Source organism: Ascaphus truei, chromosome 4 (genome assembly GCF_040206685.1).
Source record: "Ascaphus truei isolate aAscTru1 chromosome 4, aAscTru1.hap1, whole genome shotgun sequence".
Lineage (NCBI taxonomy): Eukaryota > Metazoa > Chordata > Amphibia > Anura > Ascaphidae > Ascaphus > Ascaphus truei.
The window spans coordinates 44,370,322-44,397,286 of NC_134486.1; the positions used below are offsets into that span (position 1 = coordinate 44,370,322).

Below are 26,965 nucleotides of genomic sequence, written 5' to 3' on the forward strand. Positions count from 1 at the left end.
TTACAATTTACGCTGCTGAATTGCCCCCCAAGCCCACCCTCTTTTGAAATCCTGGTTGGCAAAACCTGCCTCCCCTTTTCTAAGCCCGTCTTCATTGCTGGCATCTACTGCCCCCCTTAAGCCCCACTACAGTCCCTGACTGATATCACCCAGTTTCTTGGCTCCAATTCTTCTCTGAACAGGGTTGCCAGGTGTCCGGTTTTGAACTGGACAGGCCGGTAATTGTGCAGTGTGTCCGGTAAAAAATTTGAGGAAATACCGGACACGCAAGAGCGGCGGGAAGAGCGAGTGTGGTGGCGGGAAGCGTGAGTGCAGCGGCGGGGGCCCGCTGGAAGCGCGGTTGCTGTGGGGACGGGCCGCGGACTGTGGTCGTAGCAGTGAGGAGATGAGTGCTGAGTGGAGGAGAGGATGACCAATCCGAGAACGGCGGGGGCGGAACCCACACCCCGGCGACTGAGACTCCTGCAGGGACTGGTCCCAGAGTTGTCTGCCAGGAGATAAGGTAAGAAGAAACACAATTCGGGTTGAGGAGATGATGATGATATTGTTGGGGGGAGGGGGAAATGAGATGAAGATGATGATTATGGGGCGGGAATGAGATGATGAGGATGATGATGAAGGGGTGAGGGGATGGTGATGAGGAGATTAGTGGTGGTGGTGGTGGTGTGAGAGGAGCATGAGGAGGGGGTGAGAGGGAGGATGAGGGGGGGTGAGAGGATGAGGGGGGTGAGAGGGAGGATTAGGGGGGGTGAGAGGGAGGATAAGGGGGGTTGCAACAATCTTGGAAGTAGTTGGAGAGAAGCATTAAGATCAGTATAGCTCGCCATGTATGACTGCAGGTATGTTATTTATAAATTATCTGACCGTTATGTCATTTGTTTCTAAATTTCACCCCACGTATGCACCAATTTGCTCCATTTCATATTCTTTTTTGTAAAAAAAATGCTGGGAGGGAGCTCAATCCGTAAACCTCTCCCAGAAATTCTTACGAAATAGAATATTAAATAGTGCAAATTGGTGCATACGTGGAGTGAAATTTAGAAAAAATTACGTATCGGTCTGAGAATTTATAAATAACAAGACTGCCCACCTACTTTTTGAGTGCGCCAAATTTTTCACCATTATGTCCAGTATTTTTGGTGAAGCCACCTGGCAACCCTATCTCTGAATGAGAAGAGTGAGCTGCTAGTTCTTGGGGATTTCAACTACAATTGGCTTGCCTCTAAAAACAACAAAATCCAGATACAACTCAAGTCACTTAACTTAACGCAACTCATTTCCCAACCCACACGGACAAACCTGAAATCTCACAACCATTCCTTGCTAGATTAGATTCTCTCCTCTAATCCCAGCAGAATCAAATCCTCTGGCATCCTTCCTGACATTTTCAGTGGCTATGCAATTGTGTACTGTGTAAGGAAAATCAAACTACCCCAATCAAGCCCTAAAGTTCTCCTCACTAGAACATTTAGAAACTTTCATCCACAACAGTTTCTGGCTGATCTTACCAGCTGCCCTTGGTACAGAATCAACTTAATTCCCGACCCTGATTCTGCGCTCGACTATTTCCAATCCGAGTTCTTAAAACTCTGTGATACCCATGTTCCACTACGCAGAATAAGAGTACGGGGCCCCAACTTCCGTGGGTTACAACCAGCTTTATAGCGCTCTACCATATTAGGGATGCCTTGTGGAAAAGCTACAAAGTAACTGGCACTACCAAGGATCTTAATAACTACAGATGCCTGCGGAATATATGCACAAGGCAAACAAGGCACGCAAAAGCACAATATTACTCTGACAATCTTCGCCAGAATACATCAAATACAACCAACTTCTGGAAAGTCGTCAACAATATATTCCAGGCTTCTAGCCATCACCAACTATGTAATATCATTAAGGAGGATATTACTCTGACAAATCCCACTGACATTGCAAATGCATTCAATGATTTACTTTGTGGGGTGTGCTACTAACTTATTAGTGAAACGCAACCCGAATTACAAACAGGAACCTCATTCTGAGAGTTCCCCTATAGCCCCACCCTCTCCCAACACTGTCCACAATTTTCAATTTGTCCTAGTATCTGAAGAGGAGATTACACAAGAGAACCTCAAATAAAAAACTAAGCAGCCAATGTGGACATGAATAACTGGAATCTATGTTCCTATGACCTGGTGCCACAGCCATTGTCAAACCAATTGCTTCCATAATCAACTCTATTATATTCTGTCTGCAGGCCATATCCCTAAGACCTGGAAAACTGCCAGAGTTGTCCCAATCTTCAAAAGTGGGGACAAAAACACTGTCTCAAACTACAGGCCAATCTCTCTTCTCCCAATACTATCCGAAGTCATGGAAAAATGTGTTCACTCCCAATTAAGCGATTACTATACCAAGACAAATTTCCCTAGCCAATTCCAATCTGGCTTTCGCCCCAAACAATCCACGGTAACTACCCTCCTAAAAGTTGGCAATGAAATCCAGTGTGGAATGGAACTGGGACAACTCACTGGTGCAATATTCCTAGATTTTGCAAAGGTTTTTGATACTGTTGATCATGTTATCTTGCTAAACAAACTCCAGTGCTCTGGAATAGGGAAGCATGCTTCAAACTGGTTTCATTCCTGCTTATCGGGTAGATCCCAACATGTGTCTATCTCAGGCTCTAACTCCAACCCCTTGGATATCACCTGTGGTGTTCCGCAAGGCTCTGTTCTGGGCCCCTACTCTTCTCAGTGTTCATCAATGATCTTTCTCCAGCTTGTAAGGGAGTTTCAATACACATTATGCAGATTACACAATCTATATGCACACAGCCATAGCCTCTCCGACCTTGAAGACATACTTCCGTCTGACTTTTTGAGACTTGAAACTTGGATTTCCCAAAACAAAACTGTTTTTAAACACTGATAAGACTGTAACAATGGTATTTGGGACCAAGGCAACATTTTTAAAGCTTCCAATGAATGAGCTCCAGATCAGAACCAATGCTAATACCATCCTAGCCCCTGTGACTAGTTTTAAATACTTGGATATATGGTTCGACTCCCATTTAACATTTGGGTTGCACATTGATACCCTGACATCCAAAACCTATGTCAAACTAGGTGTACTTTATAGGAACAAATCCTCTCTAAGGAACGTATCGCACAGCAGATGCTAATGCCAATTATAGACTACGGGGACATAGTATATGGCTCGGCATCTCAAACCCACCTTAGCCAACTTGATACCCTCTAAAATTCAATATGCCGTTTTGTCCTTCAATGCAACTACAACACACATCACTGCGAAATGCTCAAGGAACTAGATTGGTCATCACTTGAGTCTAGGCGCAAAGTTCATCTTTCCTTTCTTGACTTCAAACACTTTCTGGGCAAGCTACCCGTCTATCTGAACAAGCTCCTCACCCCTACCACATGCAGCACTTATCATCTGAGATCTGACTCCAAAAGACTGTTCATGGTCCCAAGGCTCAACAAAGTATCCGTCCGCTACTACAATCTACCAGAGACTCTCACAACCGCCACCAGTCTAAGTTCTTTAAAAACGAAAGCTGTCTCACATTTTAATCTGGTCTGTAACTGTTACATACGCATATAACATATACTGTATTATCTCTTAGGCCTGGGACATAGTCCCACAGACCCCGCTGAGCAGATGAACTTACCCCCTTCATCTGTGATCAGCGCGGCTTTAGCAGCTGCTTCCGCATGCGTGCGGAGGCTGAGAAATTATGAGGAGACAGGCAAGTTTAAAATTTGCCGCTCAGGGGGGGGGGGGGGGGAGGAGCGGTCACGTGACCGCTCACATCCAATGGGAGCGAAGGACTAGCCCCGCCTCCCACCACGCCTCCGCCCCCAAAGCGTGCTCACTGCCTCGTCTGGCAGGACACAAAAAAGCTCCAGTTTGAGCAGGCAAGGCAGAGCACGGCTCAGTGCGGCCCGAGGCACCATGCCCGAGGCCTTACTGTGCATGCTATGTCTTGTATATAATGTATAACCCTGCTTGCTTAATGTAACTATGTATTTGTAACTATGTATTTGTCATCAAGACTCTGTGCCCAGGACATACTTGAAAACGAGAGATCTATTGCTTCCCGAGATACTTACCTCAGAAGGGAGTGCTGGTAGCAGCCCAAATCAGGCTATTTGGGGCTATCAAAATAGCGGCTTTAAAGCGCCGCGTCCCGCAGGCCAATAGGAAGCCGTACTTCATCCCTTGTGGCTTCCTATTGGCCCACATGATTCAGGAACCCCCTACGGAGGCAAGTATCTTCAGAAGCTGGGGGTCTCCGGGGACTGAAATCAACACGGATCAGCTCCAGAGACCCCCTGCTTCAAACCTATTTTAAAAGGTGCAGAAAAAAGAATCTTCTTCAGGAGTACTCCTTTAACTTGACGCTATGAAAGTCAATTATGAGCACAAGTTCCTTAACCTTAGTGTATTAAAGGGCTTATTAACGAGTACTCATTTTGAGGAATGGTTACAATACACAGAGGAGTATGTAAGGGAGGGTTATGCATTACAATATTGTAATAAAAAGCAATGGCTTCATCGCTTGGCATTGTTTCACTTCTCTTTGTTTTTAATACAAAACCCTCTAGCTCTCAAGATAACATATTAACATATCTGTGTATAATAAACAAAGGATTGACATTTGATTCTGACACTAAAGAATGCAATGGTAAATATTTGATATGCATCAAGGTGCCAGTTTTTTTAAACATGATACATAGCCCTGTCTGTTTCAATCGTTTACAATCAATATATAGGATTAGCTGTGAATGAAAAGGCATCGTTTATCAAAAGTGGTGCTGTCACGTACGGCACCCCTGTGAGCGCGCAACCTGCATACGGGACATGGGTTAATACTCACGCTCGCAAGCGCTCCCACTTTTCACCTCCGCAGAGGTCCCTCAAATGAGTTAACCTCTCCCCTAAATCCGTCCCAGTATACCACCGTCACAAACAGCACACAAGTGAGCACGTGACTTAGATATGCAACCAGGGTTAATGCACACGGCTACTCGAGCTAACTCACATTTCGCCTGCGCAAGGTACCTCCAATGAGTTAATATTAACCCGTTACTCGATTGCAATCATATCTATACATGTCCACCACCTGGCCTTGTAGAATTGATATGTATGTTCCTAATGTTGAAACCCTGTGTAAAAGACTGAATCTGGCCTTGTAGAATTGATATGTTAGTATGTTTGAATTTAAAAAGTTTTTATTTTTCCTCTTAACTCTGTGCTGTTAATTGACCAAATGGAACAAGCTGACTGATTGGGGAGGGGGAGGGTCATGTGACTATTTTAGCTGTATATAACAAACACCTCTCCTGCAATCTGCAGGAACTGCAATTGGCATTAGATAGTGAGGCATTGAAAGTGAGGTTTTTAAGTGATAAATACAGTTAGACTACAGTTTGACTAGAGGTGACTGGGGACTGGATCTACTGCACACTCTTTTACTCAAGACAACAAACGGAAAGCTTTTCAGATCACACTATGATCCCATGCTTGCTAACCTGCCTATTTCAACCCCCCACCCCTTTACAACTTATTTACTGCAGTCTCTCCCAAAACTGACAGCACAATACACTAAAACCCTGAACTGACTCTAGCATTGCAATACAGCTAAACATTTGACAAGGAACAGGCACACACCTGCTGTTAGTCTGCTCATACTCACTCTGCTCACAACAGCTCCTTGCAGCACTGCCTACCTCTGGCATCATGAGCCTGCTATGTATTTTAACTTTTTTCTTTCTCCTGGCCTCATGGAGATGTTACTCCCTCTATCCACTACAAACTCCTCCATCCTGGCCCACACCCAACATCACCATACACCCTGGACTACTCAAAAGCCTTGCACTGTCTACTGAATGTTGGTGGAGAACTCTAAAAACCAGCACACCAACCACTGCTCATTCTAATGGAAAACACCACAAATTTACAACTTGCAAACAACTACCCAAATTTCAACTCATACTATTACTCTCTTTAGCAGGTGATATTGAAACTAACCCAGGTCCTCCCATTTCAGCTCTGTCCCATGCCCCTGAGAATTCCACCTTTAAATTCCAAAAAGGGCTATCTGTCGCCCATATAAACATCCGGAGCCTGCTGCCCAAACTGGATGAACTAAGGGCATGGTGCCTTATGCATAAACCCAAAGCCATCGTTCTAACAGAAACATGGCTATCCCCTAAAACCCCTGATGCAAATATTGCCATTCAGGGATACTCCATTTTTAGGAAAGATAGGTCAAAGAGAGGAGGAGGGGTGTTATTTTATATTGCAGACACCTTACAATTTACACTGTTAAATTGCCCACCAAGTCCACCCTCTTTTGAAACTCTAGTTGGCAAAATCTGCCTCCCCTTTTCTAAGCCCATCTTGCTTGCTGGCATGTACCGCCCCCCTAAAGCCCCTCTACAATCCCTGACTGATATCACCCAATTTCTTGGCTCCATTTCCTCTCTGAATGAGAAGAGTGAGCTGCTAGTTCTAGGGGATTTCAACTTCAATTGGCTTGACCCTAAAAACCACAAAATCCAGATACAACTCAAGTCACTTAACCTATCACAACTCATTTCCCAACCCACACGGATAAACCTGAAATCGCATAACCATTCCTTGCTAGACTGGATTCTCTCCTCAAACCCCAGCAGAATCCAATCCTCTGGCATCCTTCCTGATATTTTCAGTGACCATGCAATAGTGTACTGTGTAAGGAAAATTAAACCGCCCCATTCAAGCCCTAAAGTTCTTCTCACTAGAACATTTAAAAACTTTAACCCACAACAGTTTCTGGATGACCTTACCAACTGCCCATGGCACAGAATCGATTTAATTCCCGACCCCGATTCTGCGCTCGACTATTTCCAATCCGAGTTCTTAAAACTCTGCGATACCCATGCTCCACTACGCAAAATAAGGGTACGGGGGGCCCACCTTCCATGGGTTACACCTGACCTTATAGCACTCTACCAGTTCAGGGATGCCTTGTGGAAAAGCTACAAAGTAACTGGCACTACCAAGTATCTCAATCACTACAGATGCATGCGGAACATGTGCACAAGGCAAACAAGGCATGCAAAAGCACAATATTACTCTGACAATCTCCACCAAGATACATCAAACCCAGCTAACTTCTGGAAGGTTATCAACAATATATTCCAGCCTCCTAACCATCAACAACCAAGTAATATCACTAAGGGGGATATTACTCTGACAAACCCCACTGACATTGCAAATGCATTCAATGATTACTTTGTGGCGTGTGCCACTAACTTATTAGCAAAAAACGCAGCACAAACCCCAAAGATGAATCTCATCCTGGGAGTATCCCTACAGTCCCACCCCCTCCCAACACTGCCCACAATTTTCAATTTAGCCCAGTATCTGAAGAGGAGATTACACAAGCGCTCCTCAAACTAAAACTAAGCAGCCAATGTGGACCCGACTTACTACAATCTAGGTTCCTACGACTTGGTGCCCCAGCCATTGCCAAACCAATTGCGTCCATAGTCAACTCTATCCTGTCTGCAGGCCATACCCCTAAGACCTGGAAAACTGCCAGAGTTGTCCCAATCTTCAAAAGTGGGGACAAAAACACTGTCTCAAACTACAGGCCAATCTCACTTCTCCCAATTCTATCCAAAGTTATGGGAAAATGTGTCCACTCCCAATTAAGCGATTTCTACGCCAAGACAAATTTCCCTAGCCATTTCCAGTCTGGGTTTCGTCCCAAACACTCCACCGTAACTACCCTGCTAAAAGTTTGCAATGAAATCCAGTGTGGAATGGAACGGGGACAACTCACTGGTGCAGTATTCCTAGATTTTGCAAAGGCTTTTGACACAGTTGATCATGTTATCCTGCTTAACAAACTCCAGAGCTCTGGAATAGGGAAACATGCTTTAAACTGGTTTCAGTCCTACCTATCAGGAAGATCCCAACATGTGTCCATCTCAGGCTCTAACTCCAACCCCCTGGATATCACCTGTGGTGTCCCGCAAGGCTCTGTTCTGGGGCCCCTACTCTTCTCAGTGTTCATTAATGATCTTCCCACAGCTTGTAAGGAAGCCTCAATACACATGTATGCAGATGACACAGTCCTATATGCACACAGCCATAGCCTCTATGATCTTCAACACATACTTCAGTCTGACTTTTTGAGACTCGAAAACTGGATTTCCCAAAACAAACTGTTTTTAAACACTGACAAGACTGTAACAATGGTATTTGGGACCAAGACTAAATTTGTAAAGCTTCCAGTGACTGAGCTCCTGATTAGAACCAACGCTAACACCACCCTAACACCTGTCACTAGTTTTAAATACCTGGGCTTATGGTTTGACTCCCACTTAACATTCGGGATGCACATTGATACCCTGACAACCAAGACCTATGCCAAACTAGGGGTACTTTACAGGAACAAATCCTCCCTAAGTCTCCTGGTCAGAAAGCGTATTGCACAGCAGATGCTAATGCCAATTATTGACTATGGAGACATAGTATATGGCTCGGCTCCTCAAACCCACCTTAGCAAACTTGACACCCTCTACAATTCAATTTGTCGTTTTGTTCTCCAATGCAACTACAACACACATCACTACGAAATGCTCAAAGAACTTGATTGGTCATCACTAGAGTCTAGGCGCAAAGTTCACCTTTCCTGTCTCACCCTCAAATACTTTCTGGGCAAGCTACCCAGCTACCTGAACAAGCTCCTCACCCCTACCACATGCAGCACCTATCACCTGAGATCAGACTCCAAAAGACTATTCATGGTCCCAAGGCTCAACAAAGTATCCAGCCGTTCCTCCTTCTCCTTCCGTGCACCCCAAAACTGGAACAACCTACCAGAGACTCTCATATCCACCACCAGCTTAAGTTCTTTCAAATCTAAGGCTGTCTCACACTTTAATCTGGTCTGTAACTGTTTCATACGCTCATAATATATATTTTCTTTAACTGTGCACGCAATGTCTTGTATATAATGTATACCTTGTTCATTTATGTAACCATGTATTATTTGTTTTACTCTCTGCCCAGGACATACTTGAAAACGAGAGGTAACTCTCAATGTATTACTTCCTGGTAAAATATTTTATAAATAAATAAAAATAAACCTGGGATATGCAAATAAGATGTGAAATTAATATTTGCGAGGACCCCAGGTCTCTGTTTATTATAGGGAAAACTAGGCACTTTAACACACAGAAATCAATTGTAGCAAAATGTGTCCTAAAACGTAAATACTCTCCCCAGAGCGTGCAACAGTTCATTCAGAGCCCAAAGCATTACTTATTAAATGTTTTAATATATCTAAAAATAGAGCGCTTAGGTTACAGAAAAAAAGATTACAATAAACATACAGTTAAAATACAATGCAGAACAGTTTCTCAAAATAAAAGGGATATAACATTAATTAAAAAAAAAAAAACGCTATACATCACCATATATCATATGTTTCCTCCCAGAGAGATAACTGGCAAGAGCAGATGAGATATCCCGTATTTGGTCCCAAATACACCTCTGTAGACATCTAATGTTCATAATCTTTTCCCAGACTTAAATACCTTCTTTCCTCATGGAACCAGCTTAATCCCACCCCTGTCGTAAATCTGCTGTTAGATTGACAGTTTTATGTCAGAGTAAAAAAACAAAAAACTTTTACCAACGACATTAAACTCATCTTCATTATCTAAATGTATTTATAACTTTCCTTAACTAATACTTAGACACACGTGAGTCACATCAATAAATTCAGGCTTCCATGGCGTACGCAAAGAGACTGAACCTGAACGTCTTCATCCTAAATTGAAGCAATTTAAGTAGACCTCCCATATCTGGACCTCTTGCGCTCGTCCCCCTGTCACGAATGCAAATATCACAATTGTATTCGTCAGCATCGCTGTCAAGTCCCTGATGCCATGTTACATATCTTGGGATGGCGTAGGATAGTTCCACCCCCAGGCAATCCTTAAACCCTTTCCAGAGCATGCTTTGAAAAACCTTTTGTTTATGTCAGAGTCCCTGTCTGGCAGAACATATGTCCTTATCTATAGATCAGTTGTTACCACTAGGCCTGCAAAAGCTGATTACCTACCATGAAACCTCTTTGTACTTTCCACACCCAACTTCAATCAAGCCCCTTTGAAGCTCCCACAGATTCATGACAAGCCAGACCCCAATATTGTATTTTTAACTTCAAACTGTAACTCATTATTAACCCCTGAAGCACCAGATTTATTAAAATACATAATACCTCATGACATTATCATGACAGGTGTAACACTGGTGCAAAAGAAAGCAGCAGCTTTCAACTCTGAAGTAGTATATTGCAGGGGTGCGCAACTCCGGTCCTCAAGCTCCCCCTCCCCCACCCCTCCAATAGGTCAGGATTTCAGGATCTCCCAGCTTCAGCACAGGTGGCTCTATAAGTCCCTGCTTCAGCACAGGTGGCTCAATCAGAGGCTGTCTTCGACTGAGCAACCTGTGCTGCAGCAGGGATATCCTGAAAACCTGACCTGGAAAGGCTTGAGGACGGGAGTGGAGCACCCCTGGTATATTGCACTAATATTGCACCAGTTCCACAGCAGGATGACCTTGATAAGTGACCCTAAAGTCAAACATGAATGAGAAACAAATGATAGCATTAAAGGTGGTTCCTACCCACTTAGAGGCCTGGTCTTCCTAATTTCAAAGAACTGAGTTCCCGTGTGGTTGTATCTGTATTTCTGACATTAAGGGGAAATAATGTGCCCATGTAGGAGGTTCACGCTGCACAGGAGAGAAAAAGAAACAAATGTTTCCTCTGAGATACAACAGTATTATTATCGACTTCAACGTTCATTTTTGTATGACACATTTTATTATGTTTTTGACAAATGATAACAAACAAAACCACTTTAACAAGATGTACATTTGCCAAACACATACACTGATATATAATCATTCGTAATATTTTCTCTACCCCCCGCACCCCTTCCCTCCACAGAAGTTCTTATTTCTAAGCATCGCAGACTTCCATGACCAAGCACAACACCCTGTTCTCCTTTGCTCTTCTATCTAGGTTTACATTCTGATATTAAGCTTCCCTTGATTTTCATACCCCTATCCCTCATTTTTCAACATCAAAAAGGTGAATGATTCTGTTGGTAAAGTGTTTGTATAACACTGCTTGCTAAAGCCAAGGCCGGGTCTGCACCGGTTAGTGGATGATAGCATATAAGCCATCATTCCAACATTTGCCATTTTCTGCCAGAACTGTGCGTGTAAGAACGGTGCTTGTAAGAACGGTGTTTGTAAGAACGGTGCTTGTAAGAACTGTGCGTGTAAGAACTGTGCGTGTAAGGACTGTGCGTGTAAGAACTGTGCGTGTAAGGACTGTGCGTGTAAGGACTGTGCTTGTAAGAACGGTGCTTGTAAGAACGGTGCTTGTAAGAACGGTGCTTGTAAGAACCGTGCTTGTAAGAACCGTGCTTGTAAGAACGGTGCTTGTAAGAACCGTGCTTGTAAGAACGGTGCTTGTAAGAACGGTGCTTGTAACAACGGTGCTTGTAAGAACGGTGCTTGTAAGAACGGTGCTTGTAAGAACGGTGCTTGTAAGAACGGTGCTTGTAAGAACGGTGCTTGTAAGAACTGTGCTTGTAAGAACGGTGCTTGTAAGAACGGTGCTTGTAAGAACGGTGCTTGTAAGAACGGTGCTTGTAAGAACGGTGCTTGTAAGAACTGTGCTTGTAAGAACGGTGCTTGTAAGAACGGTGCTTGTAAGAACGGTGCTTGTAAGAACGGTGCTTGTAAGAACTGTGCTTGTAAGAACGGTGCTTGTAAGAACGGTGCTTGTAAGAACGGTGCTTGTAAGAACGGTGCTTGTAGCTCTAAAAAGAAATTATATTCCTTTCAACAATTTTGCTGATAACGTTTTCAAATAAAGGCTCAATTTATCAAATCCTTTTGTAGCCCTAATCTCTTTACCCAGAATGGTACCATATCTATCGTATTCACATATGTGAGAATACCACGTTTTCTACTTGTTAAATTGTTGGCGGATTTGGTATTATCCTATTTTGCAGAATTGTCTTCTTCCAGAAGACTACGGGGCCAAATTATTAATAAATAATAGGCATATTTATAAACATGAATAATAATGCAGGCATTAAAGGTATGTGGTCGATTGGTGAAACAGCAGGGGATACAAATCGCACGATGGAAGGTCTTGGATGGACCAGAGTCCGTATCCTGTGCTGTGTCACCAATAAATCGCCTGCTGAATGATTTGTGAGTAGAGCTCTTGCTAAGTGTTTTCGGGGGTTAATATCCACTTTATATTGCAAGTTTAAGTGCTGGTGTCCCTTTAATGCTGTTTTACCCCATTGCTACTTATATTTGCCCCAAACACTTTTCTATATGTTTCTTTCTATATAATTTTTCAAGACTCAGATTGTAATGACATGTTTTATTAAACACGAAGTAAATAAAGTATCAGGAGTCTTATTGCTGGTCACTGTGAGGGTCCTCCTTCCATGTGTATGTTTAGAAAAATGTTCTTGGTGATAATGATACTAAGCAGCTGGCGTGGAAGCAAACACAGCCTGAAACAGCTGCTTGCAGTCTGTGTGCTGGCATTTGTGCTGCATAACTCACAGTCTTGTGTTATATACAGGATAACGCAGCAGTTGTTTGTTATATACAGGATAACGCAGCAGCCGGGTGTTATATGCAGGACAACGCAGCAATCGTGTTATATACAGGATAACGCAGCAGTCGTGTGTTATATACTGGATAACGCAGCAGTCGTGTGTTATATACAGGATAACGCAGCAGTCGCGTGTTATCTAAAGCTTAACGCAGCAGTCGTGTTATATACAGGATAACGCAGCCGTCTTGTGTTATATACAGGTTAACGCAGCAGTCTTGTGTAATATATACAGGATAACGCAGCAGTCGGGTGTTTTATACAGGATAACACAGCAGTCATGTGTTATATACAGGATAACGCAGCAGTCGGGTGTTATATACAGGATAACGCAGCAGTTGGGTGTTATATACAGGATAACGCAGAACTTGTGTTCAGGCGTGGTTTAACAACTTAGAAAACAAGGTTGCTGTCTAGGGCTGCGCTTATAGCGACGGTCGCTGGAAAAATCAAATAGAGATGACTTCCAGCGATCGCGACCAAAACGTCGCTCCGTCGCGTCGTGCTTACTATAAGCGTACACGAGATGGCGGCAATGCATTTGTTTTGCCGCAACGTCGCTATCGCCGGCACTATAAGCGCAGCCTAGGGCAGCAAAATTTGGGGGCGGCCGACGCATAGTTTGCCTGATGCAAACACAGCCTGAAACAGCTGCTTGCTGTCTACCGTGTGCTGGTATTTGTGCTACATAACTCACAGTCTTGTGTCATATACAGGATAACGTAGTGTTATATACAGGATAACGCAGCCGTCTTGTGTTATATACAGGATAATGCAGCAATCGTGTGTTTATATACAGGATAATGCAGCAGTCATGTGTTATATACAGGAGAGTGGGGGGAGAGAGAGTGTCGGAGAGAGAGAGAGAGAGAGTGTCGGGGAGAAATTGTGTCGGGAGAGTGGGTGGAGAGAGTCGGGGAGATTGGGTGGAGAGAGAGTGTTGGGGAGAGTGGGGGGAGAGAGACAGAGTGTCGGGGAGAGTGTTGATGAGAGTTGGCGGAGAGAGAGAGAGCGTTGGGGAGATTGGGTGGAGAGAGAGTGTTGGGGAGAGTGGGGGGAGAGAGAGTGAGTGTCGGGGAGAGTGTTGATGAGAGTTGGCGGAGAGAGAGAGCGTCGGGGAGAGTGGGGGGAGAGAACGTTAAAAAAATCAACGGGGTTAGTTATTTAAAAGTGTCAATTATTGGAGATTAATTTATTAGGTACAAAATCAGTACACATACCACACACACACACACACACACACACACACACACACACACACACACACACACACACACGCTCAACAACTATGAAGAATAAAACAAAGGATACTGCAGCATCTTCATGTATCTTTGTACGGCCTGAAGCCATTCTTGAATGGACATTGACGTTTTGTAGTTTGGCACCAATGGCACTGAAGGCTAAAGGGGAAAGAGACGACAGCACCGTATATTATTATTACAGTCTGATGGTAAATGATAAGACATAGTTCTATCTGTAGTGTTCCATTAACAGGCCACATACATAATCCAAGTACACAACACAAAATGCACCTATGTGTAGATCAATCTACCTTTCATATGGTACATACTGGAACCAAGCACATATCTGAAAATGAGAGACATTTTTCGTAACAGATCTTTCCTGGTAAAAAGGTTTTAAAATAAATAATATTACTCTTACCCATAATTCCACGTGTTTAAATACACACCACGGTCAATAACCATTTCAAAACAGGTGTATTTCACATGTGACAGTTCTAGAGATCGCCTAACTATTACAGTGCCCTAGTGAGGTACCTGGTACGTCGGAGGCACGTGGGCATTTTCTAGGGGATGATCGGGCAGACCGCTTTAACACAATGGCCAGCCCAATTACAAACGCAAATGGAGTCCCCTCCATGACCGTTTCCGGCATCTGGAACAATCACAGGACATGGACGTGCCTGGCACTTTAAAGGTTAATGCCTAATAGTATTACAGATGGGTTAGAAGGCACAGCCCCTTGCTTATTATGCCGTGAAGCTGCCACGCAGTGCATTTTATTTATATTCATTTTAACGAAGCTTATCTCTTCTCTGACATGGGGAAGCAGCTTCAGTTTCCTCTGTTGTAGATCAGCGGTTCCCAACCTTCTTATATTGTGGTATAGCGGTAGATTGCTGTGGGAGCTACCAAAGTCACACCCCACCTGCTGTGGATGCAAAGCATTGTGGGGAGCGAGTTTGGAATCTCCTGATAATTGACAGCTATACCACCCACTCTAAGGTGCAGTTTGGGGTCTTACCAAGTGTGCAGTCCCCACACAGGCCCCTATACTGCCTGGGAGTCACCAATACCAATTATATTTTTTGCAAACCCCTCGGAGGCACCTTGCAAACTCCCCGTTGGGAATCACTGTTGTAGATGATAAGAGATTAAACCCATGTGAAAAACAAAAACTAAGCAGTGTGATATATTTTTTAATGATTTTTCATCAGCGTCACCACTTCCCAGAAAGAAAAACATGTCATTTTCTAAAATATTTGCTTTATTTGTCACACAGATACTCAGACAGACAGTAAAAAGAGTGCCATTACCCCAACGCGTTTCACAACCTTCCGGACAAGCATATACACAATATAATGATATATTCTAATGAGCTGCAATAGTTCAGAAAGATTAAGGGCCTTATTCTATATTGTCTAAAGTGGCCATTTTCAAACGAAAAGTCTCATTGAAGTACAAAAGGCATTTTGTAGCGGAAAATGTCTTGAACCACCAGCCGGGACAATCTAGCGATTACCCCTAAGATGAGAAACCGTTTAGAGTTTGAAGGTATTAAATTGCAATTGAGAGGGAATGTACAGCTGTGGCAATTAATAATCGCAGATGTGTGCAAAAAAAAGTGATAATGGGGAAGAATAAGTGATAATGCGTAAAGTCATCAGACAGTCAGGGATGTAGGAATACAGAGTATAACATCTGGGCGAACACACATACAAACCAACAATAAAGATTTGCAGTCGTGTGAGCGCTAGAGGGACGACCAGCCTGAAGAAAACTAGAATGGTGATTACAAAGTGGTGCTAAGAAGTGAGCAACTGCAGCAAGAGGTTAAAGAGGAGAAGGCCTGGGAGGGCGGGGGGGGGGGGGGGGGAGATTTATTTTAGTGCCTTATTCTATATTGTCTGAGCAGCTGTTTAGGTCATTTTTGTCCGGAAATCCCCACTGAAGTCAGAACGGCTGTTTTGGACTAACTAGAATTACTTCCCTTTAAAGATAGGCTACACCCTTATTAAGTAAAATTTTTATCTGACTGCTGCTTTATAAAGGTGCTGACTTTGCGTCACTGATATATCAATAAAGGTCTAACAAACAATAAAATAATCAAGCTGAACTAGACCAAGTAATCGACTTGATGGATTTCCTCTGTGTGCTGCTCTGCTCACGGTTCTGCATCTCTTAGCTGTACAATCGTCACTTCTTGTGATGCAGTGTATGGCATGTGCCAGGGATCAAACATGGGGTAACAGCAGGAGGTCATGTTTAAAAAGTAACTTTAATCTAAAAAGTGTTTATTTGAGATTGACTTTCCTTAGCAGTAACGTACCACCCGTGTTAGAAGTACCTATTCTGCTAGACCACTGGTGTGTAGACTTTTCAGTCTGCGTCCCCCTGCCTACCAGCTCCCCCCCCCCTGCACATGCCCCCCTCCTTACATTGTCTTCGGCGTCAAATTACACTGCGGGGTCACGTGACCCCGCAGCGTCGTTTGACGCCACGTTGCCATGGCGACATGTCGCTGAAGACAAGGTAAGGGAAGTTGCAGAGGCCTCACACGATCCCCCGGCATTTCATTTAAATGTCTTGGAGAAGAGCGCGGGGCCTCTGCAACCGCCGCGCCCCCCTGGAAAATCTTGTGCACCCCAGTTTGCACACCCTTGTGCTAGACCAGGGGTGCGCAAACTTAAGTTTGCGCCCCCCTGTCTCCGCTCCCCCTTGCCTATGCCCCCCCTTCTTACCTGCTCTAGGGCTAAACGCGTCATATGACATCACAATGTCATGTGACGCATTGCCATTTGACCCCGCTGCGTCATATGAAGCCGCATTGTCATGGCGACGCATCAGGCAAGAGCCGGCTGAGAGCAGGTAAGTGAAGTTGCAGAGGCCTCGCGCCTGCCCCGGCATTTAATTTATATGCCTGGGGGAAAAGTGCGGGGGCTCTGCAACACCGCACCCCTTATATATATATATTATGTTTTTGTCACCATGTGGGAGTTGATGGTCACGTGAGATAACACTGACGTCCCTCATACCTGGAATGTCCTGCACCATGCATGACATCACAAACTGGGAACGTGGCAAGCTATTAAATGCTCATAAATTCAATGTGCTTTGAAGGGAACAAACAAAAAAAAACAATGGCAATGTTTTTGGTGTTTTTTATTTTTTTAAAGATCAAGAAGGATATTAGTATTAGGGCGTAGCCAGCCCACCCTTTCGCTGGCAGAGGCACATTTCTCTGCCAAGCGCTGCGGGCTCTTTGAGCAGGAGGAGAATTAAAAGTAGCCACACAATCATACAAAGCAGTGCAGAGGGTGTCGGTGATTCTAAAGAGGCGTGATCAGCGGAACACAGCAGGTGGGGATTCCATCTGATAGATCACTGATAAAGGTCGTGGATAGAGGGGGGAAAAAAACAAGTCAATTAAACGTTTTAGAGAAATGAGGGGAAGTGGATATACAATGCAGGCCAAGTGGCCGTTGTTATCTGCTGTCCATTTCCATGTTTTGAAAATCAACAGGAAGTTATAATATTAGATCAGATCCCTTTTTTTTTATACATTGCAGGAAGAGATTCTTTTGTAGTTTAATGTGTTTGTCTCCGACATGTAAAAAGCCATCACAAAGGTCGTTCATCGTTATTATGTACTATTATTTTCCAAAAATGGAAAGAATTGTACCGATTTCTTCTATAAAATGTCTTCATGTGAACGTAATTGAATACTCAGCACTGGCAAGCACTGGCTTCTGCCATGCAATGAGTTTCTTGGCCATGAATATCAACGCAACACATTTTTAAATAAAGCCATTTTCTTTTTACACCACATGGACCAAGACTGATACAAAAAAAAAAAAAAATAATCTAAATTACCAGATGATAATGACATTAAAACAACACTTGTACACGGAAGCACGAGAAATTCAGGCCATACATAATTCATGGGTAGAAATCATAGCTGATAACCCAATGTTGAGGCTTTGCCAGTTGGTACGTAACATAACAGCCGGAAGACACATGCCTCTGAGAGCAATAGTTAGTGAATAAAGTGTGCAATAAGATTGCCCCCTTCCATACGGTGCTAAATAGTTTTGTGAATATGGTAATAACATAAGAATGTAGAATCCCTACTGCATGCTATAGTGCAGCTTAGTATCCTGTGGTGAACAAGTCTCCTCAGTTACAACCCCTTTTTTGTGGCTGTCCAGGGCCTCAGAAGACAGTAAAATAAAAGAAAAATACATGTACGTTATGTGTAAGCACCAACTATAAATCCATTAACACTGTAGCTTTAACGTGCATATTTTAGCATCCCAAGCTGTTTACCTCTCCGTTTTCACACTTGCAGGCTACATGTGACAAAAAGGTGTCTAGGAATGTACTGGCGTTACCCGATTGGCACGGCAAGTTAATTACAATGAAACCAGCTGTTTATACAGTGTTTTCAGGCAGATCCTTCCGGTCCTGCTTTTTAACAGCTTTATTTCATATTGTGCTTTTCTCCCAATGGGACTCAAACTGCTTCACAATGACAGTATAGTGAGCGCTGCGCAGCACATAGGAATTTTCACAGACGGTTCCTGCCCTGGTGAGCTTACAATCTATGATTTTGGTGCACGGGGCACAGGGAGATACAGTGACTTGCCCACGGTCACAAGGATCCGACTCGTCAGTGTGTTACAAACTCCAGCCAGGTTATTCCCAAATCTGTTACAGGCAAACTAAAGTCATTGCAGGTTTTAGGGATAGCCAATTCATTTCCAGACACGTGAACGCCTATGAATGAGATATTTATGTTCTCCTCCCCAACACTGACAAAGGATGGAACAGAAATAGATGCGAGAATCTCTGCTTGTGCCTTTATATGGCCACAATCTGGGAAGAATACAGTTACATAGTTACATTGTTACATGAGGTTGAAAAAAGAAATACGTCCATCAAGTTGAACTTATGATAAATTTAGACAACACATACTTTATCCTATATCCCTACTTACAGTATATTGATCCAGAGGAAGGCAAACAAAAAACCCCAGTGACATATCATCCAATTATATCTCATAAGGGGGAAATAAATTCCTTCCTGACTGCAAGAATGGGCAATCAGATTTTTCCCTGGATCAACATCCTTCCCATGTTTACTTATTTGGTATATCCCTGTATACCTTTTCCCATCTCAAAAGATGTCCAACCTTTTTTTTTTTTTTTTTAAAGATCTCTATTGTATCTGCCATCACGTGGGTAATGAATTCCACATTTTAACTGCCCTTACTGTAAGGAACCCTTTCTTTTATTACTGGTGAAATATCCTTTACCCAAACCTAAAGGGATGGCCCCGAGTCCTTAGTACCGCCCGTAGGATGAATAATTATTTTCAAAGATCCTTGTATTGTCCCTGAATATATTTGTATATAGTTATCATATCCCCTTCTGTAAGGCCCCGGTGTCTGCGGCTGTGACAGCGTGCGCGGCACACAGAAGGTACAGCCCTCTATCGGGCCGGCCCCAGTAGCTGCCTGCGCGCCCCGGCACAATGCGCGATGTGCGACCACATTTTAGCAAAGGCAAGAAATGTGTCTTTGCTAGAGGTGACGGAGCGCTGGCTACATCACGGCGGCGGTTCAGCCAATGAGAGTGAACCTGCTGCGTGACGTCATGCCCCCCCCCCCCATCTTTCCCACTGCAGCTCCAGCACAGACCTCAGATTGGGGCTTTCAACCATGCACGCGCCACCAGGACGCCAGGCACGCGTGCAGCAGCTAACACCAGTACCGTAGCCCATGAGATGTGTGCAGAGATATGCAAATATGGACCATTTAGGGTGAAATTAACATATGGCTTTATTGAGCTTGTCCCTTTAAACAGCACAGCAAACAGAAATATACAAAATCAACAAACATCTATCCCTTTGTAAGGGCTAACTTGCTTCCCCCAGTCCCTCTCTTACAAGACGGGGAGGATAAGCCCTTGAGAAAGAGCAGGTTCCTGGGTCCTCTGTATCTAGGAAAACAGGTCTGGTCCCCTTGTGACTTGGGGTCAATATACAGTACTCCTGTATATTCAAGACCCTCTCCTCATGTCAGCACTGTTGTGTGCTGAGGAAAATCTCTTTTCTGTGTCTCACATGAGGCTTTTTTTGCAGAGCTCAGTCCAGGTGGAGACTGGCTAATTGAGTGGGTGCAATTAACCATCTCCATGATGGATTCAGAACTCTGAGGCAGATTCATCCAAACAGGGATAAGTCCCCGTTACATACCTCCCCTGTTTGTGGAAAGCTCGGGCTTACCACGGCTAAAGCCCATCCTTCCACTCAAGATATTTCTGCGGCTCGAATGAGAGTGGATGGAGTACGAGTACCCTCAGTCCCGCTGGGATTGGAGCCTTTTCTCCATGTCAGTAATGTCTCCTCAAGAAGGTGCTTTAGCTCAGCACTCTTCAGAGTAAGACTTTTCCCAAGCACAGTCATTCTTCGTCCGCTTGGTCACGTGTTATCCCCTGTGTCGGGCGATCCTTTCAACCCTGACATGTGACCACCTGCATCAGGTTCTGTAGCCATATTCATGGGTGGTTCAAGCTGGGCGGAGTTTTTATCGATACCGATTGACTCCCGTGGCATCTCTGTTTGGTAGTTACCTAGTGTTGTACCTGTAGAGGTGTGAACACTGAAACAGTTCTGCCTCAATCTGGCCAAAGACTGAATTTTTCTAGCGGCTATTTCCATTGTGAGGATTCTGGCTTGGGCCCTGGGGCCACAGTAACATGACTGTATTGGTATTGTGCTTCTCAGTCGTAATTCGGTTCTTCTTTCCTGAATTGAGTGGAAAGCCAATCGTAGTACTGAGATGGCATTGCAGGTGCACTTATAGCAATGCACAGCTTGATTGGTTGTGATGTAAGACCTGTATCTGGATTGAATCACACCAGCAGCTTCCTTCGTTTTTATGTTGCATCTTGGCTGCCGACACTTCCTAACATTTGACTGGAACAAAATAACATACTGCTTCAAATGTTCATAATTCTTTCTTTGACATTGCATTCTCCATATGGATTAGAGAAGGCAGGCTGCTTTATTCTGGTGATTTAGCTGACACGTTTTTGGTCCTCTGTAGGCAGCCTGTATGGTGAGTGCTGCAGAGCCTTTTCGTAGATACCTCTCTCGCTCTCCAGCCTTGCTTGGACAAAAGCTTTGTAGTATTTCTGAATTAATCTTCTGCCTTTCTCCCTTTTCAACAAGTTTATCTCTTGCTTCAGTTTCTGGCCTTCTCGTGCTCCCTCTCATACTGAGTCACCTGGCCTCTAAGTTAGGCCTCCAGCGAAGCTCTGGTGAGGCTAAGGATAGCCTTCAGTTTCTCATGTTGCTCTGGAAGGACATACTTGGTTCTCAAGATGTTCCTGCAGCACTTGTACTTCTTTAGTAGTGTGCAGATTTTCTTTCTGGAGAGTTTGCTGCTTCTCCTCTGCATTCTTGAGGTGCGAATGCAGACCTTGCAGCTGGTCTTGCAGTAGGTGCTCCGCTTGTGTGTGTTACTCAATGCTTATAACTTTTAATCTTCCAATAGGTTCTTTATTTTTTCTAGCTCGTGCAGCTTTTCATTGACGTGTTCAGTCCAATCAGAATTTTCTTCTTTCAGCCTTGTATTTTCTCTTCTTACAGTCTCTATAATAGGGCCTCTTCATAGTCCTCCTTCCACTTACGCACTTCTGAGTTGAGACTCCCGGTCTCCTGGCGTGAGACTTCTATCTCTAGGTTAAGGGTCTGAAGCTCCTTCAGAGAGACTTTAAGATTCAACCTCACCCACTCAGCGTACATCTGCGTTGCTCCAAAGGCGCACAGCCTGATGAGGGCCCCCCCAAGAACTGCTCCCCTCTGCACAGGACCGGCGTGCTAAGGGTTAACATGTGTTTGTTCTTTGTTGAATCGGCAACCCCACCCACTGGAATGTTAATGAGCCAAGGGGACAAAGAAAATATCTTTTTGTTCACAGACGCACCAAATTCAACTTCACCCACCTAGCGTACATCTGCGTTGCTCCAAAGGCGCACAGCCTTTGGCGCAGCCGAAGGGCAGCCAAAGGGCGTGAGCCGTTTGCTGCCGTTAGTTGATGTTGAAGCTGCTCTATTTCTATCTGAAACACATAAGCCCTTTATTCCCCTGTACCCAATTTTCCAACTTTATCTGTCCATGAAATGTCTGTCAATTCCCTGTATAACCCCGTTCTTTTATCGTAACCATGTATTTTTTATAACTCTGTGCCCAGGACATACTTGAAAACGAGAGGTCTCTCTCAATGTATTACTTCCTGGTAAAACATTTTTATAAATAAATAAAATAAAAATACTAAGACTACAGACAGCTTTTTGAGAGATGCTCTACGAGACGGTGAAGTTCCTTTTTAGAGGCCTCCAGTTCTGTGCGGCAACTGCTGATCTCTTGGTATGAGGCATCCTGTGCTATGCAGATAGTATGAACCTCATTCTGCGATATGTCCACTTCTGTCCGGACACTGTTGACCTCCTGGTGTGAGGCATTCAGTTCTATGCGGAGAGTGTGAACCTCATTCTGAGAGACTTCCAACTCTCTATGGCAATTTATAATCTCCTGCTGAGAGACTCTAATCTCTTTCAGTGCCTCCTCATACTTTTGTTTCAGATTAGCAATCATTCTGTCAGATTTGCTCTGCTTTTCCTCCATGGCGGTAATAGTAGCACTTGCAGTATCTAGATCCATCGTTAGGCTTGGGTCCTGCTGCGTTTGGCGCGCGTGCGGCTACATGCTCGTTACTCACCATCACCTGGTATCCTCCCGAGCCGGTCCCAGCCCCCCCTCGCTGCACGGCTCACTACGCGCTGTGATGCGTCAGCCGCCAGGGGATGCAAGAGAATTGAGATCCCTAGCGTTGACACGTCACGTGGTGCGCTGGTGGGCCTATGAGCGGCGGGGGCTGGAGCTGTCAGAGCTTCCCCCACCTCCAAAAGGTAAGGTGGGGAAGTGTGTGTGTTTGTGTATGTAAGTGTATATGTATCTATATGTGTGTGTGTTTTGTGTGTTAGGGGAGGGACGGACGGACGGACGGAGGGACGGGGGGACCGACCGGGGGAAGGGGAGAAGCATGGAGAGCAAACAGCAGAATGCATGTGTGTGTGGGGGTGGGGGGGGGGGAGGAGAGCTGCTTACCTTCCAGCATACAGCCGGCAGCAGCACCCTCCTGCAGCCCTGGAGACCCCCGCTGCAGCCATCCACTCCAACCACGCTCCCCCCCCCTCCAACCACGCCGCTCCCTAGAGACCGCAGATAACGGTCAAGTGCCTCTCCACGTGCCGCCTGTCTGCAGTGCGGGCGCGCGGTCTGAGGCAGCAGGGCCTTAGCCTTAGATCCTTTAATTCATTCCTGGATCCAGAGTACATTGCAAGTACAGTCTTCTGTAGCTCAGCGTTATCTTCCCTCTCCTGTTTCAATTGTTCATGGAGGAGATCACAGTTTTTCAGACTGTACTATTATCTTATCTGCTCCTGCCTTTCTTCTCCAATTGGATTTAGTCTTTAGTAGTTTTCTATTATCTGTAGTTAATATGGGTGTCTCCCTGATTGCCATACTCCCTCTTGCCCCCATTCTACCTCCATGACCCCTTGCTATTTCCCCATCCCTATCTATTCTATTTTGTTCATTGTCTGTTTCTTGTCCCTCCCCCCTCCATCCTAGTTTACAATCTCCTCCATCCTTATTAACATTTTCTCCCCAAAGCACAGAAGAGCCCTCTTCATTGAGATGCAATCAATCCCTACCATAAAGATAGCACCTCTCAGAAAAGAACTCCAAGTACTCCCAAAATCCAAAACCCTTCTTCCTACACCACATTCTTAGCCATGCATTAACCTCTCTAATAGCCAACTATCTCCCTGGGGTAGCACATGGCACTGGTAGTATTTCAGCAAAGACTACCTTGGAGGTTCTTGCCTTAAGCTTGCGGCCTAGATCCCTGAAATCATTCTTTAGGACCCTCCATCTTTCTCTAACTGTCACTGGTGCCAAGGTGTACCAATACCACCAGGTCAGTCCCATCCCCTCCCAACAGTCTGTTTACCCGATCCGCAACGTGCCGAACTCGTGCCCCAGGAGTCAACAAACTGTTTGGTTCAAGTGGTCATGGCAAAAGATGGCTACCTTCATAATAATGGAGTTTCCTACTACCACAATCTTTCTTGGAGTATCCCAAGTCCCCTCTGTGCTGGAGGAACTATTCTCCTGGCTGCTAGAGGAATCAGTCTCTGCCAGCCTTGCCATTTCTGCCCTGACACTCCCAATATCTTCACTCAATATGGCAAATCTATTGGGATAGGTCAGGTCAGAAATGGCCTGCCTCTTCCCCCTGCTTCTCCTTCTAACTATTAACTAGCTACCTAAGTGCTCCTCACTCACCATCTAAACCACTAGTCCCAGCCAGGGCCTGCACAGTGAGCACTAAACGTCTCTCAATATTGTCAATGTCCCTCAATATTGCAAGTTTCCTCTTCAGATCAGCAATCAGAGGCTGTAAAGAGACCACCTGCTCACACTTCTCACAGCGGTATGCTCCCTGGAACAGCAGCTCCAAGTGCACATACATGTGGCAAGATGTGCATTGTGTGGCATTCTCAGTCCTGCTCATTATTGCAACTATGGAATTATAAGTTCTAACAATTAACTGTACTTCCACTATACTACTGTATACCTTGTTCCAACACCTTCTGGTTCTAACGCCACACAATACTACCAGCACTCCTTTTTGTTCTAACGCCACACTTGATACAAACAGCACTTGAAGTCAAACAGTAATCCAGTCCGGTGGCGTAGCTAGACATGTATGGGCCCCCGGGTAAAAAGAATTAATATTAATTCTGACTAATTTTCTTCTCCCTCTCCCCATCTTTTCCCTGATCCTCTCTCTCTCTCTCTCTCTCTCATCATCCGTCCTCATCTCTCCCCATACCACCTCATCATCTCTCCCCATCATAATCATCTCTTAACCCCTCCTCATTATCTCTCCCCATCTCTCCTCCTCTCTCCCCTTCCTCCTCATCCGATCTCCCCCAGTCCCCCTCATCAGATCTCCCCCAGTCCCCCTCATTATCATCATCATATCTCCCCCAGCCCCCTCATCAGATCTCCTCCCCCCCCCATCTCCCCCATGCCTACCTGTGGTAATGGAAACAGGCGGGGGGAGATGGTGTGTGGTGGTGGTGGTGGCGGGCCCCTGGCGTTAAAGGATAAGCTGGTAGAAGAATCAGCACTTGAGTCAGAGCAGGAGAGCATGAGGTGAGGTGTACGCTCTAGCAGCAGACACCGGAAGTAAGAAAGACTTCTTCTGAAACAGGCTCTGGCACACCCGTTTTTGAGCCCCGTCCTCTCTCTAGGGTTTGATTACCTTAATTGAAAATGAATTACCTAAGCTGCCAATTGATTCGTTCTCCCGTGATCGGTCAGCAAAGATCCTGCTTCTCAGGGTTCACTAAATGGCTGCCTTTCAGTTTCATCCAATCTTTCAGTCAACATATCTCAGCAGCTACAATGTATCCTTATATTACAAAGGTAACATTGGCGGTTATTACAGTTTGCAGCTCAAACTGCTGGGATCATTGGCAACCAATTATCACAAACAGGAAAGGGTTACAAAGATCTTGCACTGCTGTGGAGGTGTGATAAAACCTGCTATAGAAATCAAAGGATGCTCAATACAGTATAATGAAACTCATTAAACTATCAGTTAGTAGAGAACCAGGACAATATACACCACGGTTATTTCCAAACATCTGTTTTCAGTGATTCATAGGAACAACCCGGTCAACCCTATCAACATTATTGAAGCTTTTCCTGTATCCCTGCTGTGTCACACACGGTATTGGTAGGGAAACACTTCCAAACACACCCAGGGAGACTGTGGGGAGAGGGGCTCCGAGCAGAGCCGGTTGATAATGTACATGAACGTTTCAGACGATAATAGCTCCAGTTACTGGCGACTGAGAAAACATTATGAGGATTTCATTGTTATGCATCATTGCCACAATCCCACAGGGCAGAGAGGGAATATCTACACGGCAAAATCCTGCAGCATGACCGATACACCACACTACTGCATTGTACATTAACGCTTTGCTGCCGCAGGGGCCATGTCATGTTTTAGGTCCCTGTAACAGAATAGGGATTAATAGTTCTGTGACCTCACCCTGCTTTCAAGCAGCAATTCCCCCCCGCAGAAGCCTTTTATAAGTTTAACCCCTATACTGTTTCTCTAGTATTAAAAGAATAAGCTAGGAAGGCAGCGGGCACTCCGGAGAATGTTGTAAAGTGACTTTCTTTGCTCAAAACATTCCAACGCGTTTCAGTCCCAGGGACCTGATGATGGTCCCAATTGGGACTGAAACGCGTTGGAATGTTTTGAGCAAAGAAAGTCACTTTACAACAATCTCAGGAGTGCCCGCTGCGTTTCTACCTTATACTATTTACTCCATGGGATCTACCCAAGGAAAAGACCCCGGACAGCATTTGGTGCACCCACTTATGTTTATTCAAGTATAGTGAGTATAGGAGTACACCAACAGTTTCTAGTGTTAAAAAAAACATGATCATCGCTAGCTTCTGAGGTTACCATGGTAACCTTTACACTGCACTGGGCTCTGGGGAGAGCTTCATTTTAAGCTCCCGGACCCGTCATATTTCACGTAGCTTGGACCTCCTGACCAGATAAAATGTTCACAAATAAAAAACAGCCTTGGAAAGGGCAAAAAGATTAAGTAAATTTAAGTAAAAACAATAAAATGCAAATGGTGGTCAGCGTGGGCAGCTGCTTCAAAGATTAAATATGGCCCAGAAAAGATTGGGAAAAATAACCGGTGCACAATAAACCTCAGTGATTGTATACCTTTTTGCTTGTTCCCATTCTGTTACAGGACTATGGAAGGCAACAGGTGCAGCCTTCTCAGGCAATAGGTTAGGATTTAAGATCTTATTACAGGATGCAGCGAAACAC

General features: G+C 44.6%; 1 protein-coding gene across 3 annotated transcripts in view; it reads right to left on the bottom strand.

Moving 5' to 3' along the window:
* The window catches only part of VASH2 (vasohibin 2), a 64,124-nt gene that overhangs the window by 22,767 nt on the left and 14,392 nt on the right, over positions 1 to 26,965 (bottom strand). For all 3 annotated transcript variants that reach the window (XM_075595653.1, XM_075595654.1, XM_075595651.1), the window contains exons 3-4: positions 14,033 to 14,121; positions 10,696 to 10,752 (exon numbers count right to left, since the gene is read on the bottom strand). In XM_075595653.1, the coding sequence (XP_075451768.1) occupies positions 10,696 to 10,752; positions 14,033 to 14,121 (146 nt within the window). The remainder of the gene's footprint in view (positions 1 to 10,695; positions 10,753 to 14,032; positions 14,122 to 26,965) is intronic.